This window comes from Lissotriton helveticus, chromosome 5_1, assembly GCF_964261635.1.
Source record: "Lissotriton helveticus chromosome 5_1, aLisHel1.1, whole genome shotgun sequence".
Taxonomy (NCBI): Eukaryota; Metazoa; Chordata; class Amphibia; order Caudata; family Salamandridae; genus Lissotriton; species Lissotriton helveticus.
Genome location: NC_136065.1, coordinates 463,291,841 through 463,310,220, shown reverse-complemented (window position 1 = coordinate 463,310,220; position 18,380 = coordinate 463,291,841). Strand labels below are relative to the sequence as shown.

Here is an 18,380-nt window from a genome sequence, read left to right as displayed (position 1 = left end):
GTAGTTCACCACAAAAAGCAGGTACTTCCTTGTGTGACTTCAGGATTTGTATATGAAAATATGCATCCTTCAATTCGAGCAACACCATGCATTTTTCCAGGCCCAAAGTCAAAAGGACATGCAAAAAAGAAAGCATCTTGAACTAGTTGCAGAGGAAGAAATTCAGAATGCAAAGGTCCAGAATGGGCAGAGACCGCTATCTTCCTTGGGAACAAGGAAATCATGAGTGTAGCATCCCTGCCAGATCTCCTTCTTTCAAACCAATTCCACTTCTCTGTAGGCCAAAAGAGTGTGGTCTTCCTGTTGCAGAATGGAAGCATGGTTTATCCAAGGTGACAGAGGGAACAGGGAGGATGGGAAGAGGCACGTTCTGGAAGGGAAGTGCAAAGCCTTGTCTGACAATCTGGAGGACCCAATGGCGCATGATGATGAATTGCCAGTGTGTCAATTGAAAATACATCCTCCCTCCAACAGGCTACATGTGCTCCCTCAAAATGCAAGTGAAGGTGGTTTTGCAGTGTCGTGCCAGAGAGGAAGATTGTGGCTAGGGTTCTTGCTGACCATTGGAGCTGACATGCCCTCTCTACAGCTGAAAACATGTATTTGGCTGTGGAATGGGAAAGGAGGGCCTACTTATCCTATGGGAAAAGGTCAGTATAATGTCTCCAAGAAGAGACTATATCCACCTGTCCACAGCTATAAATTGGGTTTGGTAATCCATGCTATCATTTGGACCCGCCTGTCACACATAAGGAGCTGCTCCTCGCTGTCCACCTAGGAAAAACTGGACTTCTCTGTTTCCCAGGTAGAATTTGTCATTGCTTGTCTTCAAGGCATGGTAAGGGGCCTGCTTCCCCCTATGCAAATACTGGGTGTAAATTTCTTTAATCTTTTTAAAAAAAAAAAATTTTTTGTTTTATGTAGCATGAGCTACACCCAAAGATATTAAGTATCACAGTGCTTTACATGAGCACCAGTTGTGTTACACAAGGACACATTCTTTTTTTTTTGTCAGGTAGGAAGAGAGTAAGTGATTTGCCCAGAATCACAGGATGTTGAGCGTCGTTGAGGAGTTTCGAATCCGGTTCCCCAGCTTCGAGGTCGACCACTCTAGCCGTAAGGCTACATCCTCTTACCACATGAATGTGATACTAACTTATTTCACATTTGGCACAGGTATACTGGTATACTGAAAGTGAAGGCTGAGCCTATCTAGGTCTCAGGTAGAAATTGTGTCAACCTATCCCCCAGTTAGAGCTCAGCCTACTTACATCCTTTCACTATAGAGGGTGAACCAGCCTACCCCTCAAGGTGAAGTGGGATACGCTGTCTCCCGGTTGAAGGCGAGCCTAACTATTAACATGTATATGAGCCTCCGGGGAGACGACCTTGACAACGAAGAGGAGGAGCCGGGAACATCGACCTCTGAATCCCCATCCAGCTCAGCTAAGATCACATCGGAAGAGGAACAAGAAGAAAAACATCCTGAACAACATACCACTTCTACTATTGATGATAAAAATCGTCCTTTTGGCAAATACATACAGCCTCCTCGCCTGTTTTTCAAACCTGCCCTCCCACACGCTGAACATCCTGTGATTCTGTGCAAATCAATTAACCTCCCCGTGCCTAACAAAAATGAATGTGTCCTCATGTAACACAACTGGTGCTATGTAAAGTGCTCTGATACCCTAATCGGGTCAAGTTCGTGCTATATAAACCTACGTAAAATAAAAAATAAAAATAAAATAGAATAGTCCTACTTGTTCCTTGGATGAACTAGTTAAAGGTTGCGGCTGCTCGTCCTTTAGTTAAAGGTTGGGTGTACTTGTCAGCAAGAAGAGTTATGCTTTGCCTGTCTCTTTGGTGGAGGCTGGAGCTACCAGTGTCCATTAAGCATGTTGGGCTTGCCTTTTTTCTGCCCACCAAAGAGAAGTTGGGTAAGCCAGTTCCAAAACTGGAGATCAGGGGTACGGATCTTCCAGACCAAAGATGGATTACTATGTATATCATACTGGCTTTGCCATTCCCCATACATTCCTTAAGTTTGCCTGTCTTCCAGGTGAAAGAAGGGCCTACTTATCTCCAAGGGGAGGTTTGACATACCCATCCATTGGTTAGAGGTTGGGCCTTTCAGTCTTGCTGGTGGAGGTCAGGCTTTCCATCCATTTAGGTAGAGGTCGATCCTACCTGCGGCATTCTGGAAGTTGGGCGTACCTGTCACCCAGGTAGAGGTTGGGCCACACTTGGTTCACATGTTCAGTTGATTTCCTGTGTGTCCAGAGCATCATTTGAAGGTCAGCCAGAGGAGGAGTTTCATAACATTTCCCTCTTCGGCCACCGTGATTGCTTAGGAAGTCATCTTTGGAGGACAATTTTTTCGCCATTCTTGAACAAAAGCAAAGAAATATTGAATTAGAATATCCAGTGCTTTTTAAGTTTCATTCCATTTCTGCTTTCCAAAATCATAGTAATCATTTATTAAGCTAGTTTTTTTTAAGTTCTCAACTCAAGCAGACCCCACTGCATTTTCCCATCCCATCACTTACCCCATTTGCCTCTCCATCTCCTATTTACAACACCCACATTCCCCAATATATTTCTCGATTTCTCTATTCCTCTCTTAGACCCTTTTCTCATTGTTTTACTACTCATTCGACCCACCTCAATGTCCCCTTTCTGCCCAGCCACTTTACTCTGTGCCACTTTACTCTAAGCCACTGCACTCTACTCTGCACCACTCTACGCCACTCTACTGCACTCTACACCACTCTAATCTACCGTGCACCACTGCACTCTCACCACTTAACTCTAGCCCTCTCTACTCTACTCTGCATCACTCTACTCTATGCCAGTACACTTTAGCCACTCTATTATGCACCACTGCACTCTATGCCACTCCACTGTGCCACAAAACTCCATGTCACTCTACCCTACTATATGCCTCTCCATTCTATGCCACTGCAATCAGTGGTGCGTCACTCTACTTTATGCCACTGCGCTTTGCGCCACTATAATCTACCCTGCACCACTATACTGTACCTTGCACCACTCCACTTCAGTCGTAAACAATCTACTCTATACCACTGTACTCTATGCCACTGCACTCTACTGTGTGCCACTGCACTCTATGCCACTGCGCGCTACTCTGTGCCACTCTACAGTACTGCACTCTATTCTATGCCGCTCTACTCTAAACCACTGCACTCCATGCTAATTTACTCTACACCACTTTACTCAAAGCCAATGCACCCTACGCCACTGTACCTACGCCAACTACTTTGCACAACTGCACTTTATGACACTATACTGTACAACATTCTGCTCTACATTACAACACCCTACGTCACTCTATTCTGCACTACTGCACTCTACGACACTCTGCATGACTACACTCTACACCTCTGCAGTCTATGCCCATCTACTGCACTCTATGCCACTCTTTTGTACTGTACGCCACTCTACTATACTCTACACCACTGCACGGTTCTACTCTATGCCGATGTACTCTACCACCCTCTACTCTGCATCTCTCCACTCTTTTGCCTCTGCACTTTACACCACCACCCTCCACTCTACTCAGCACCACTTCACTCTATGACTTTTCACTCTACATTACTCTACTCTGCAAACACTGCTCTCCCCGCCATGTAACTTAACACCACTCTACTCTGCATCCCTCCAGTCTATGCCACTGTACTTTACGCCAATCCACTCTAATCTACTCTGCACCACTGCACTCTACGGCACTCTGCTCTATGCCACTCCACTCTACGCCACAAAACACTACTATGAAATATTCTACTCTATGTCACAGCAGTCTACGCCACTCTACTCTACACCATTGCACTCTACGTCACTTTGCTCGGCAGCAATTTATGCCACTGTACTCTAAACCAAAGCACTCTATGCCACTCTACACCACTGCACAGTATGCCACTCTACTCTGCACTCTCTGCCACTGAACTCTCTGCCACTGGACTCTCTGCCACTCTACTCTGCGCCACTCTACTCTATGCCACACTACTCTATGCCACAGCACTTTACAGTGCACCACCCTACACCACTCTACTGCACATCACTGCACTCTGACTCTATGCCATTTTACTCATTACCTCTCTACTCTCCACCATTCTACTCTATGGCAGTACATTCTATCCCACTCTACTATGCACCACTGCACTATTTTCTACGGCACTCTACACCACTCCACTCTATGCCACTCCACTCTGCAACACTGCACTCTATACAATGCACTCTTCGTCACTACTCTATACCACTCCACTCTACCCTGCACCACTTCACTCTAGCCATTTCACTCTACTCTGAAACAATCTACTCTATGCTACGGCACTCTATATCACTGCACTTTATACCACTCTACTCCACTCTGCGCCACTCCACTTACGCCTATGCAATCAATGTTGCGCCACTCTAGTCGATGCCATTGGACTCTACGCCACTGCACTCTACACCACTACTCTCTCCTACTGCACTCTACCAGCTCCACTATACCTTATCCTGCACCACTCCACTTCACTCTGAAACAATCCACTGTATGCCACTCTGCGCCACTCCATGTTACTCCACTCTTCGTCACTGCACTCTTCGCTATGCCAATTAACTAAAAACACTGCAATCAATGCCAAATTACTGTACCCTACACCATTGCACTCTATGCCACTTTACTCTGCACCACTGTAGGCCACTGCACTCTATACAAACCACTGTACTTTGCAACCCTCAACTAGGCCTGGGTGGGAAATTCCGCTCCGCTTGCTGAGTTTGCAGCATGCGGAGTTCTGAAAAACTCTGCAGAGTGGCGATTTTTCTCGCTCGCGCTCGCCAACGTTAAGTTGGTGAGTGTGAGTGAGGAAAATCTTACTCCAGACCACCTCCCGGCAAGATTTCTCAACGTAGGCGGTCACGCATAGTCACTACCGCCCGCGTTGGGAAACCTTCCATTTTCATTGAGGAAGCTGCCGCTCAAATCGAAGATCTGTGCGTGGTGCCGTTCATGCTGATTTTCCAGCGTGGGACAAACACTCGGCACTAAAAATCAGCAAGAAAGGCACGCTTATGGAACTCCGCGTAGCACGGCAGAGTTTTTTGGTCACTACGCAGAACTCAGCTCAGACATACACTCTACTCTGCAGCACAGCACTCTCTGCCACTGAACTCTCCACGATTGAGCTCTCTGCCACTAAACTCCATTCCACTTTACGCTACTCTATGCCACTTTACTCTATGTCACTCTAATCTGCACCACTCTACTCTGCACCGCTGTACTCTGCTCCACTTTACTCAATGCCATTGCACTCTACTCTGCACCACTCTACGCCATTCTGCTGCTCTCTACACCACGGCACTCTACACCACTCTAATCTACAGAACACCACAGCACTCTGGCACTGCACTTTACGCCACTTCGCTCTACGCCTCTCTACTCTGCATCACTCTGCTCTATGCCAGTCCACATGCTAAAACCCACTATTCTACACTGCTGCACTGTATGCCACTGCACTCTACACCAGTGCTCCCTACACCACTGTATCTACGCCAACTACTTTCCACCACCGCATTTTACGCCACTATACTCTACAACATTCTACTCTATGCCACTGCACGCTATGTCATTGTGTGCTACATCACTGTACTCATTCACACTGTACTCTGAAGCACTGCATTATCTGCCACTGAACTATATGCCTCCCCTCTGCACCATTCAACTGTACGCCACCCTACTTTGTACAACTTTACTTTATGCCACTGCACTCTACTCTGCACCACTCTACTGCACTTTGACACTGCACTCTGTGCCACTTCACTCTGCTCTCTACTCTGTACCCTATACTCAATGCCAGTGCACTGTACCCTACTCTACTTTTCCCCACTCCACTCTATGCCACGCCACTCTGCAACACTGCACTCTACACCAATGCACTCTAAGCCACTACTCTATACCAGTCCACCCTGCACCATTTCAGTCTACTCTTTAACAATCTACTCTTTGCCACTGCGCTTTACGTCACTCCCCTCTACGCCACTGAAATCAACACTGCAACACTATACTCTACGCCACTCTACTGTACACCACTATACTTTACCCAACTGCGCTCTACCCTGCACCACTCCATTTCATTCTACTCTGCGCCACTCTACTCTGTGCCACTTACTTTATACCACTGCACTCTACTTAGCACCGCTCTATGCCACTCTACTACACTGCTCTACTCTATGCCACTGCACTCTACAATACTATACGTCACTGCATTCTATGCCGATACACTCTACACCACTGTACTTTATGCCACTTCATTCTAGGAAACTACTCTACTCCACTCCACGACACTCGACGATAAACCACTTTATGATGCTCTACTCCATTAATCTCTGCTCCACTGACACTCTACTCCACTCTAAGCCACTCCACAGCCCTTTACTTCACTTTATGCCATTCTACGACGAAAACAACTCCCTCTATGCCACTCCATGCCACTTTACTCAATTCTTTTTTATGACACACTGCTCCACTCTACTCTATACCATTCCAATCTATTACAATCTACTCCGGTCAATGCCACTCTACTCTACAACACTCCACGCATCACCTTCAATGCCACTCCACTACCCACTATACCACTCCCCAAAACTCTATACCACTGCACTCTACGACACTCTACTCAACTCTGCCATTGTACTCCACTCTATGCCACTCAGCTCTACGCCTTTCCACTCAACGATACTCTACTCTCTCCATGACACTCCTCAACACTGTGTGTTACTCTACGACACCCCACACCAGTCAACTTTACTGTACGCGACTCCACACCACTACACAACACCACACTCTATTCCACTTTATGACACTCCAAGCACTCTCTTTTACCCCACTAACTTTTTGCCATGCTGAACAGCAGCCACGCTGGTGTACTCCATGGTAAAACATATTGGCAAAGCCAATAACTCTTGCACTAGCTAGAACCATTAGCTTTGCCAAAGCTTGTTCCTGAGTTGCGACTGTTCTGTGAGGCATGGGGCATATAATGTTGCTCCCCGAGCTATATCTGTTTTGAAAATGTTGCATTGCTACTACCCTGGGTCTACGTTTTTATGTGTGCCTGAGAGTACATTCTCCTCCTGAAGCATGTGTTGTAAGGGGGGGGGGGGCTGTCCTTCCTATGTGTGAGTCAAACTGGGGCTCCAGCTGTTGTATACCGTAATTCTTCTCTGAAGTTCGCAGCAACATGGGCCCTTGTGCGAGGACAGACATTGCACCCTCAGGCCGTGATTTGGTAGGAAAAAGACCGTCAGAAATGGGGTGCAGTGAGCCTCACCCTCCTAAGCGCAGGTGCCACTGCACAAGCTGCACTTTTGATAGCTGCACCCAGCTTCTGCAAGGTCTTCTTTTTCTTGCTGGGAAGTTATTTCACTGCACACAATTCAAAGCGACTGGCTTTGTCACGCTTTACGGCTGTATAAGTAGGGAGACTAGATTTGGAAAAGTAAAAAACCAGGACAGGCCAAATATAGAAGTAGGTCTAGCAAAAGTAGAAATTGGAGTAAAAGTGTGTGTGGGTATAAATCTTCGTCCACTTCAATCCTACTTCTATACATGTGGTGTGTGTGTGTATAGACATTATATATACACACAAAGACACACACACAAACAGTTGGTGCCACGGATTTTCAGACTTGTGTCTATGGCAGGCCCTTTTCCCTGCCCCCAATACCCTCCTACCCTCGAGATGCAGGGACCATGAACTGAGCCCCCAGCTGCGCTCCTGCTGTGCTGCTTGAATTGGGTTAATGCCGCCTCAGAAAAAAGTTTGCTCTATTTCACAGTACAGAGACACATGTGTAAAGGCGATAAAATATGCAATAATTGAAACACTCATTCCTCTTTCTTTAAAAAAAAAAAACAGGACATATATTCAAAATAGTTAAAAGTGTCGGGACAGAGCTCTCAAAGCCGGGACTGTCCGGGGAAATCCGGGACCTCTGATCACCCTATTTATAAGTCGCTAAAAAGACGGCCTCATGGAAACCCTAGTAGACTGCCTTGGCCATAATCCTCGCCTCCGACGGGTTCATTCATTCCCACGCCCCGGACTGCTGTCACAGCTCCAGGGGGGCCGGAAGCCCCCAGGCTGGCGGAAGGACACAGAGGCGTGCGGAGGGGTGACCCGCGAGGGCCCGGGAAGGGTGGACCGTGATCATGTCGGGGGACCTCAGATGGTTGTAAATCTATATTCATTGCGCAACTGGAGGTGTAATCTGAAAACCCTTCCCGATATAGTCCAGGGGATTCCAAGGCTGGACGCTTAGACGGCAGCTGGGCACTCGGTAAAATGACCACCGGGGCCTGCTGAGGAGTGACCGCAGCCCCTCTTTCCCAAGGCAGGCCTGTCCGTCGAAGAAAGGCCAATGAAGAGCTTAGGGCCTCATTTATGAAAAGTAACGCATTGCTGCGTGAAAACAGCGATGCGTCACTTTTCACTGCGCCCTCCTTGCAACACAAATGATGCGTCATATTTACAGTATGACGCATCATTGCACAACGAGTTACAGATACGTCAGTATTCCTGACGTATCTGTATGGCGCAAAAGTGATGCATTGCTGGAATGTGTCACAAAGGTGACGCAACTCCAGCAAAGTATCCTGTCACATGGGGCAAGCCCCATGTGAAAGGGCCTGCGTCAGTCTTACGCCTGCTGTAAGGCAGGCGTAAGAAATTGACGCATTTGTGTCCTAGAAGTGGCGCAGTGAAATCATAGATTTCACTGCGTCACTTCTACGACCCTTTCTTGCGTCAATATGCCCCCCCTTGCATACATTATACCTGGCGCAGGTATAAAGTGGCACAGGGGTTTAAAAAGTGACGCATCTACCTAGATGCGTCACTTTGTAAATATGGCGCAACAAGGCGCATTTTTTACGCCACTGGTGCGTCACAAAAGGTGACGAATAAGCGGCGTAAAAGTGACGAATAGCCTCATAAATGAGGCCCTTGGTGCGGCCCGTGCACGTAAGAGCGGTGGGCCGGGTTAGGGAAATTCTACAGACGACCATGAGGGAAAATTAAATAAATAATTAATTTTCCCTCGTGGTCGTCTATCGCACACCCCCCTCACCCGGCCTCACCGCTCTTACCTGCACAGGCCGCTGCTGAAACAGGGCCCTTAGATGTGTGTGAGATCTGAGGGAGGGCAGCGTTGTATGCGGAGAAAGACCAATAAGTATTAAGAACACAAGCACTACACAAATAAATAATTAATTACATTAATAGTCTTGTGGAATGAATTTTAACGAGTTCTGATTTCATTTCAAACTAGTTGCAGCATTGCACATGCAAACATATAAACTGCGAATTTGCAGCAAAATATTCAAATGAAGCGTCTACGGTATAAGAGAGGAGGGGGCCGGCCTTAGCAGGAACGCCATGCGGCGTGCGAGTAGCGGTGTAGTGAGCAACTGACCATGTCCACAGAGAGGGCATTGCATAGTCGAGCCAGCTCGTACTTACTAAGGGCTGGAGAACAGTTTTACAACATTGTACTGGGAGACCGTTGAAATCTTGCGCAACATGCACAGGATCCCATCACAAGTCCCACACTCTGTGGTCACCTGTTCTTTCACAGAAGGGGGGGGGTCCCAATGGCACCCACACACTTCTTGTTGATTTCTGTGGGATAAGACCGGAACCGAATTCCCTGGACCACCAGTTGTTGGACTAAATCAAATTGGCTTTGCCAAATAGGATGACTTTGGTCTTCTCACCATTCAGTTTACGACAATTGTCTTTCATCCATGAGGTCAGGTTACTCAGGCACACTGTAAACTCTCCTCTGCTTGTGTAAACATCATCACCAATAGGAATTATAGGTTACCTATCATCTGCATAGGGACTATGCCAAAACCGGTTGCACGCACAATTGTTGCAAAAGGGGACATGTATATGGTGAAAATCGCTGGACTGAGGGACGAACAAAGCACAACCAAAGGGGATGATGGACAGAATGTTGAACATTGCAAGCACTCACCCCCAGTCAACTGATCTGCGTTTTAATCTATCATCACTCTTTAGCTCACTCTGCCACCCCAGTTCAGACATGGCCATATGCAAATCAGTCTGACCCTGTGCCTCATGGGAACAGTCTAGCCCGAACTGCCAAGCCATGTCTTCCCTGTCATGTAAATGTCATGTCAATGTCAAAGGTTCTTATATAGGGCCTTTTCACCGCAAGGTCTCAAGGCGCTTGCTTTGGGAACCCGTCCTGGCTTTTCCCTGTGAGATAACCCGTACTGGGCATCCGCAAGGTAAAAACCAGGCAGCCCGCCGCGGGGGGTCGTAGTGGAGATTAAGCAAGCTATTGCCCAGAGTTGCAGAGTGTGAACCCGTGATTCGAGTAGGCACCGAAGCGAGAATTATCAAGTCAGTGGACATTTGGGCTCAAGACCCTGCCGCGTCAGGAATTTAACCCTGGTCATGGGTCTGACCACTGCTCCAGGGTCTGCCTCCTCTAACCAGTGAGCCACACTTCTCCACAGACCTGGACCGGAAACAAGCATCCTGGGACTGTTTTTTGACTAATCAGCCGTCATCAGCCAGGCTAGCTTGAATCCAGTGGCAAAGTGAGCAAGGGACCCACGTCTGGGCATACCCTACCAACTTAGGGCTAACAAAGCAAAACCAAAGGGGATGATGGGTGAAGTGTTGAACATTGCAATCACTCACCCCCAGTCAACTGATCTGGGTTTAATCCATCATCATTCTTTAGCTCACTCTGCCTCCCCAGTTCAGACATGGCCATATGCAGATCAGTCTGACCCTGTGCCTCAAGGGAACAGTCTAGCCCGAACTGCCAAACCATGTCTTCCCTCAGCCGTCATCAGCCAGGCTAGCTTGTATCCAGTGGCAAAGTGAGCAAGGGACCCATGCCTGGGCATACCCTGCCAATTTAGGGCGAACAAAGCAAAACCAAAGGGGATGGTGGACGGAGTGTTGAACATTGCAAGCACTCACCCCCAGTCAACTGATCTGGATTTAATCCATCATCATTCTTTAACTCACTCTGCCACCCCAGTTCAGACATGGCCGTATGTAAATCAGTCTGACCCTGTGCCTCATGGGAACAATCCAGCCCGAACTGCCCAGCCATGTCTTCCCTGGACCGGAAACAAGCATCCTGGGACTGGTTTTTGACTAATCAGCCGTCATCAGCCAGGCTAGCTTGAATACAGTGGCAAAGTGAGCAAGGGACCCACGTCTGGGCATACCATACCAACTTAGGGCGAACAAAGGAAAACCAGAGGGGATGATTGACGGAGTGTTGAACATTGCAAGCACTCACCCCCAGTCAACTGATCTGGGTTTAATCCATCATCATTCTTTAACTCCCTCTGCCACCCCAGTTCAGACATGGCTATATGCAAATCAGTCTGTCCCTGTGCCTCATGGGAACAGTCGAGCCCGAACTGCCAAGCCATGTCTTCCCTGGACCGGAAACAAGCATCCTGGGACTGGTATTTGACTAATCAGCCGTCATCAGCCAGGCTAGCTTGAATCCAGTGGCAAAGTGAGCAAGGGACCCACGTCTGGGCATACCCTGCCAACTTAGGGCTAACAAAGCAAAACCAAAGGGGATGATGGATGAAGTGTTGAACATTGCAATCATTCACCCTCAGTCAACTGATCTGGGTTTAATCCATCATCATTCTTTAGCTTACTCTGCCTCCCCAGTTCAGACATGGCCATATGCAGATCAGTCTGACCCTGTGCCTCATGGGAACAGTCTATCCTGAACTGCCAAACCATGTCTTCCCTCAGCCGTCATCAGCCAGGCTAGCTTGTATCCAGGGGCAAAGTGAGCAAGGGACCCATGCCTGGGCATACCCTGCCAACTTAGGGCGAACAAACCAAAACCAAAGGGGATGATGGACGGAGTGTTGAACATTGCAAGCATTCACCCCCAGTCAAATGATCTTGATTTAATCCATCATCATTCTTTAACTCACTCTGCCACCCCAGTTCAGACATGGCCGTATGCAAATCAGTCTGTCCCTGTGCCTCATGGGAACAGTCGAGCCCGAACTGCTCAGCCATGTCTTCCCTGGACCGGAAACAAGCATCCTGGGACCGGTTTCTGGCTAATCAGCCATCATCAGCTAGACTAGCTTGAATCCAGTGGCAAAGTGAGCAAGGGACCCACGTCTGGGCATACCTTACCAACTTAGGGCGAACAAAGCAAAATCAAATGGGATGATGGACGGAGTGTTGAACATTGCAAGCACTCACTGAGGATTGACGACGAGTCCCGAGGACCTACAGGAAACAGACGCAGGGTCGGATCTGAATGGGGGAAGGTGGATGGGCTGAAATCTTCCAGAGAGAAAAGAATGAAACCAACTAGGGATCTTGGAGAATCAGCCAGTCCCATGCAGTCTTTTGATCAGTATTGCATGAGACACCATGTCAAATGTCAAGAGGGATGACAGCAGCAGGTCTTCCCTCATCCAAATTTAACCTGATGTTATCAGTGGCCGCTAATAAGGTGATTTCAATACTGTGCGCAGCCCTGACACCTGATTAGGAGGGTCCAGTAGGTTGTTTAGCTCCAAATAGGAGGATAGCAGAAAGTGTTGTGGCCCCCCTGGAATTGCATGGTGTGGCATGCATGACATGCTGCATGCCACACGATGCAGGAACGTGCTGCAGGTAGTCACGGTGGCGGCCTCCTGTTAAGGCTCTCCTATGAGCCTAACACAGCCGCCACTGTGAGACTGCCACAGCACCAATTGCCCGCCCTGGATTCAAGTCGGAATCCGGCAAGCGGGTGCACCACAGGCTTGGCAGTCCTCCTGTGGGCACAACGATGGCAGTCCTACAGGTGGACCACCAAACTTGTAATAAAGCCCTAATTATAAACAGGTTTGCTTCCAATCGCAGTTGGGCAGTACTAAGCTATTGAAGCAAAAAGATGGAGCATGTTACCTCAACTGTCTAGCCGTGATCTATTTCAGCACAAGTGAGGATGCTCACCACTTGAATTAGCACTGACTTAGGTGGCTTGTGTCCTTCCTTCTATTTCAACTTTATCACAGGCCAACTCCTGCATTAGGCATTCTTAATTCCACCTAATTAGCTTGCTGCCTTGGTTCATTCTTACTTCCGTGTAAGTAGGTTAGCAGTGACAATTGCTGAGGGCGTTTTGTGAGACAAAGACAGCTTCAATGTTTTTGTTGATGTCAATTGAAATCATTTATAAGAATTAGGCTGCTCGCAGCATCTCTGTAACCGCCGGGGATAGGGGGAGGTTCTAATTGTTGACAAAGAGGAGCATTGTCTTGCTACTGTAAACAAGCACTGACCTCCGCAAAATGAAATGGAGCAAAAAATAAAAGCACAGTAACTACCAAAATGTGGCACGGTGCTAAGCAGCAGCATCCTATGTATAGACAAAAATAGCCCCACCGTGGGCAGTTCATTTCATCCGGTCCCGGTGGCCTCTTTCTGCCTGTGTAGGAAGGGACATCCATGCTTTGACTCTGGGAAGGGGCTGCTGTTCCAGCAAGGGCGACCAATGCGGCATCAAATGCTCTTCCGGGGTCAAGCCTGGCAGGAGTGATGGGTGGCAACTGCGGCTGCAGACATGGCGTCGGGGTAAGTGTTCAGCTGGCTCGAGGGGTCAAAGACTAGACTGGCAGTAGGTCTGCGGATACCTCACACCTGACCTGTGACCTCAAGGTGAATTCTCAACGTCTTGGCCATGTTCTTAAATAACCATACATCCAACTACACTCTGCTCTTAAAATGGCACTCTAGATCGGGCTTCTTTTCAGATTGGGCCTTTCCCCGGTTTGTTTTGCTTACGTATGTTCTGCTTAATTTCTGCAAAGCGTAGGGGCAGATTTACAATAAGTGGCGCATCCCTGCATATCAGCAGGGATGCGCCACTTATTGTGCGCCATGCCTCCACCACCATTGATGCGCCGCATTTACAATGCGGCGCACCATGGGGCAAAAACGGCACAGATGCGTGACGCATCTGTTCCGTAAAGGCGGCGCATTGCTGGAGTTGCGTCGCAAGCGCGACGGAGCTCCAGCAATGCTCTTGGGGGCCCTATTCTCACAATGCGGCGTCAATCCTTGCAGCTGCTTTAAGCAGGCGCAGGATTTGACGCAGCATGGGCCCAAAAGTGACTGAGTGAAATCTTGTAGATTTCACTCAGCCACTTTTAGGAGGTGTTCCTGGGCCGGAACGCACTACCCCTGCGCTGGAACGCCTCTTTCTGGCGCAAGGCTTTACAACGTGACGCATCTCTGAGATGCGTCACGTTGTAAATACCCCGCACCATGGTGCATCTTTTGCATCGCTGTTGTGTCACAAAAGTGACGCAACGGCGGCGTAAAAGAGGCGCAAGGGGCTTGTAAATCTGCCCCATAGTTTTTTTTTTTTTTTACTAAAATATAGCATTAGCTCATCATTTGGATGGTCAAACGTTTTACAAGTGCTGTGCTCTTCATTCAAAACACATTTCCTACCCAACTGAAATACATGATGGTAAATCTAAAGTTACTTCGCTTAACCTCATGCTAATGCAGTTACTCCCAGTCTGGCACCCAGTCCCCTGTGATGTCACCGTCTTGTTTCCGGAAGTGGACACACAGTCTGATTTCAAGTACCCGCGTCACGCGCAAAGCATTAATGTCCTGTGCCCAGCCCTGACAGGCTGAAAATTATACCTCTCAGACTTCAAATCAAGATCTGAAAACGCATCCCTTTAAAGAGCACCTGATCCCCCATTGATGAAACGTCGTCATCCAGGGCTTCTGTCACTGACCGCCTAAGCATAACAACAAAGTCTATCCTTCCCTCCAACTCGCTTGTGTATCAGTAGTAGGCGAGACCACAAATTACCAGGGAGAGCCGAGTTGAGCCAAGGGTTTGCCTCGGCTCTTAGTGCCCGCAGCGCACGAGCTGAGTCCTGAAAACGTTTGCTACATAAATCATACCACAAACACCTCGTAAAATGTAATAAAGTCTCTTCAAAATTAAAAAAAAGTGTCGTTCTTTAACGCGTGGAAGCATTAACATTAGTACGTGAAATGATTGCGCTACACTCAGAGGTAGTTATTAAAAGTGATAGGGCCTCATTTGAGGCCGTGCGTCACTTTTACGCCGCTGGTGCATCACTTTTTGTGACGCACCAGCAGCGTAAAAAATGTGCCTTGTTGCACCAAATTTACAAAGTGAGGCATCTAGGTAGATGCGTCACTTTGTAAACCGCTGCGCTACATTATACCTGCGCCAGGTATAATGTATGCAGGAGGGCGTTCTGACGCAAGAAAAGGTCATAGAAGTGACGCAGTGAAATCTATAAGATTTCACTGCGCCACTTCTAGGACGCAAATGCGCCAATTTCTTACGCCTGCCTCACAGCAGGCGTAAGACTGACGCAGGCCCTTTCACATGGGGCTTGCCTTATGTGAAAGGACACATTGCTGGAGTTGCGTCACTTTTGTGACACACTCCAGCAATGCGTCACTTTTGCGCCATGCAGATACGTCAGAAATACTGACGTATCTGTAACTCCTTGCGCAATGATGCGTCATATTGTAAATATGACGCATCATTGGTGTCGCAAGGAGGGTGCAATGAAAACTGACGCATCGCTGTTTTGACACAGCGATGCGTCACTTTTCATAAATGAGGCCCATAGTTTTTAAACATGAACCATTAATGAACTAAGAGGCAAGACAGTTGTCATGTAAACCCTTTATATGGCCCAGATTATTATAGAGCAGCATTATAGTCTATTATATCCAACCCAATCATTTTTAGTACATCTGGTATTTTGTACTAGCATATTTGAGAGGGTTTTCATACCCGATAGTCAAGAAAAAGGAGTTTGGGTGAAATAAAATGTTTGACTAAGATCACTCAATTTAAGTGGGGAAGCCACCATTTATGCAGGTTTTCTGATTTCATTTTGTACAAATCAGCCAGTAAAAGAGTATCTGTGTTTATTCCTTATGTTAAGGATTTGTTTTTATTTCTTTGTCCATTTTCTGCCGTTGTTATATAGCACAAACTCTGCTCTTAGGTATAGAATAGCTTTAGGTAAACACAAGATACATTACACAAGGTCACATTCAATGTTTTTAGGCTAGGGCAGATACGTGATTTCCCCAGAATCGCAGGATGTTGTTGAGCCGACACCAAGAATGGAACTTGACACTGCAGTTCCAAAGTCACCAGCTCCGGCAGTAAAGCCATATCCTGGGTATGAGGAGGGTGGTAGGCAGAAGCCACATGAAAGCTCGGCTCGTTATGGGTTCGAGGTTCCAACAGGACATTGAACTTAGTCATTGCCAGGGCTGCTTTGTGTTCCCAGTCTGGCCCTGACGGGAACAACTTTTTAACTTGTGTAGAAACGCCTTGCCTCTATACTACCACCAAGATCACAAGATCACCCGTTGAAGGGGTGTTACTCCCACTCTTTGGTGCAGTAAAACTCCTCCATTTTCAGCACAGGGAAAGGGTAGAATGGGAGTTGGTGATACCCACACATTCACAAGTTTGGTGGTGTTCTCAAACTTTCAAAGCAAACCATGCCTTTATCCGTCCTCTCCAATCTCGTTGTGTGCCATTTACCCCTGCAGATTTTTACGCGCTCATGGTGGTGAATTCTGCAGTAGTAACTTGCCAGGAATCCCTCTGTGAACACCAGGCCAACAGCTGAGCAGAGAGACAGCATGGCGAGATAAAAAGTAGGATGAGGTTTCCTTAAATACCAAAATATTCAACATATATCTGTATTTAATGTTAATATTTATTTGTGGGTGTAGTGTTTTGTTGTATACGGCGGCTTAATTTGCTAAAATAGAACAGGCATAAAAGTACGAGAGCATGCTTATCCATTAAATACCATGTTTATCAATTAAATAAATGTGGAAATATGCCATTTTATTACTCCATTTATTCTCAAAACACATATGTATAAATACCAATAAGATGGCTAAAAAATAAATATGGATAAATACAGACATGAATATTAAAAAAAGAGATGCAATAAAACCAGGAGCTCTACTCGTGATAATTGTATAATTTGAGCTGACAGAAAGCATAACATGGTGGTTGTTTTCCATGCATTCCCAATCTCCAGCCCCTAAAGTTTAAACCAGCCCACACCAGCATACCTTGCACATCCGGGTGACTCAAAATTTCAATTAGTCTTTCCCCACCCTAAACCTTCTGTCTACACAACATATGCAATCTGCCAAACTCATAAGTAACGTCATGCACCAAATATCTGAGTACTGCTCACAAAGCCTAAAGATGTCAAATAAACACAATCCTTGACGACTTTAGTATCAACTGGGGCACTTCTTAACAAACCTTTCACAGCACTGCAGACCTTGTTACATTTCTCCAACTTTCAGGAACTAAAAAGAGGTCGAGACCTCGATCTCTATCCAGGAACCCAATATTGTTTCCTGCCTTCTCCCTACTGAAATTAACTGGTCAAACCATTTCCTAATTCCTTTCTAAATTTCATTATCACCCCTCATCCAGACTCGAAGACTCATCCCCTGAAATCAAATGCTTGCCGTTAGAGAAAACTAATGCATGAGGCCTTGCAAGAACTACTTCCAGCAAATGTAGACCAAATAGCCGTAATGAAACATGTAGCTTAAACAACAAAGCACCAAAGCTCTGGAGAGGTCAACAAGAGAAATACACAATCAGAGAAAGCATTTAGAAAGTCGAAATCACACATCCTGCTTAGCAAACTAAAATGTCTTAGAAGAGAGCTCAAGATGATTGTCACCTCCAGGGTCACCTTGGCACCAGAATAAATAAACACGTCTACTAATTCAACAAGAACACCATGCAGTAACATACATGCGAAAGCAGCACCTCTGCATGAATTCCCAACAAACACATCCTCTGCAAAACGCAATAAATGTATATACTTACTGGGAACTGGAAAAATACATTTTATGACAGGCAACATTAGGCCCAGCTTTGCCCCTTAACGTTAATTCACCAAAAGGCCAGGGTTAAGGAAAGTGACATCACACGCACTTTGACCTTCAATTCAACTTACAAACATGCTTATACACACACACATTCACACACACACGATCCCTCTCATGTGAACACACACTAACCTGCAAGCTCGCACATAACTCATTTAAAAGCATTTTCTTTACTTACCTCAGGTGCCATTGAAGGTCATATTCCATTTAATTGTACTCCATTTTTACCACATTAATAGTGAATAATGACATTTTATTCACTATTAGTGATAAAAAAGCAAAAAGAGAGAGAAGTGATCCCCAAGGACGAGCTGCCACTCTGCCCCTGGCACT

At 46.8% G+C, this 18,380-nt stretch overlaps 1 protein-coding gene across 2 annotated transcripts in view; it reads right to left on the bottom strand.

Moving 5' to 3' along the window:
* The window catches only part of LOC144754657 (dual specificity protein phosphatase 13B-like), a 130,735-nt gene that overhangs the window by 80,439 nt on the left and 31,916 nt on the right, over positions 1 to 18,380 (bottom strand). For both annotated transcript variants that reach the window (XM_078642732.1, XM_078642733.1), the window contains exon 2: positions 2,218 to 2,388. In XM_078642732.1, the coding sequence (XP_078498858.1) occupies positions 2,218 to 2,387 (170 nt within the window). In that variant the 5' untranslated portion in view covers position 2,388. The remainder of the gene's footprint in view (positions 1 to 2,217; positions 2,389 to 18,380) is intronic.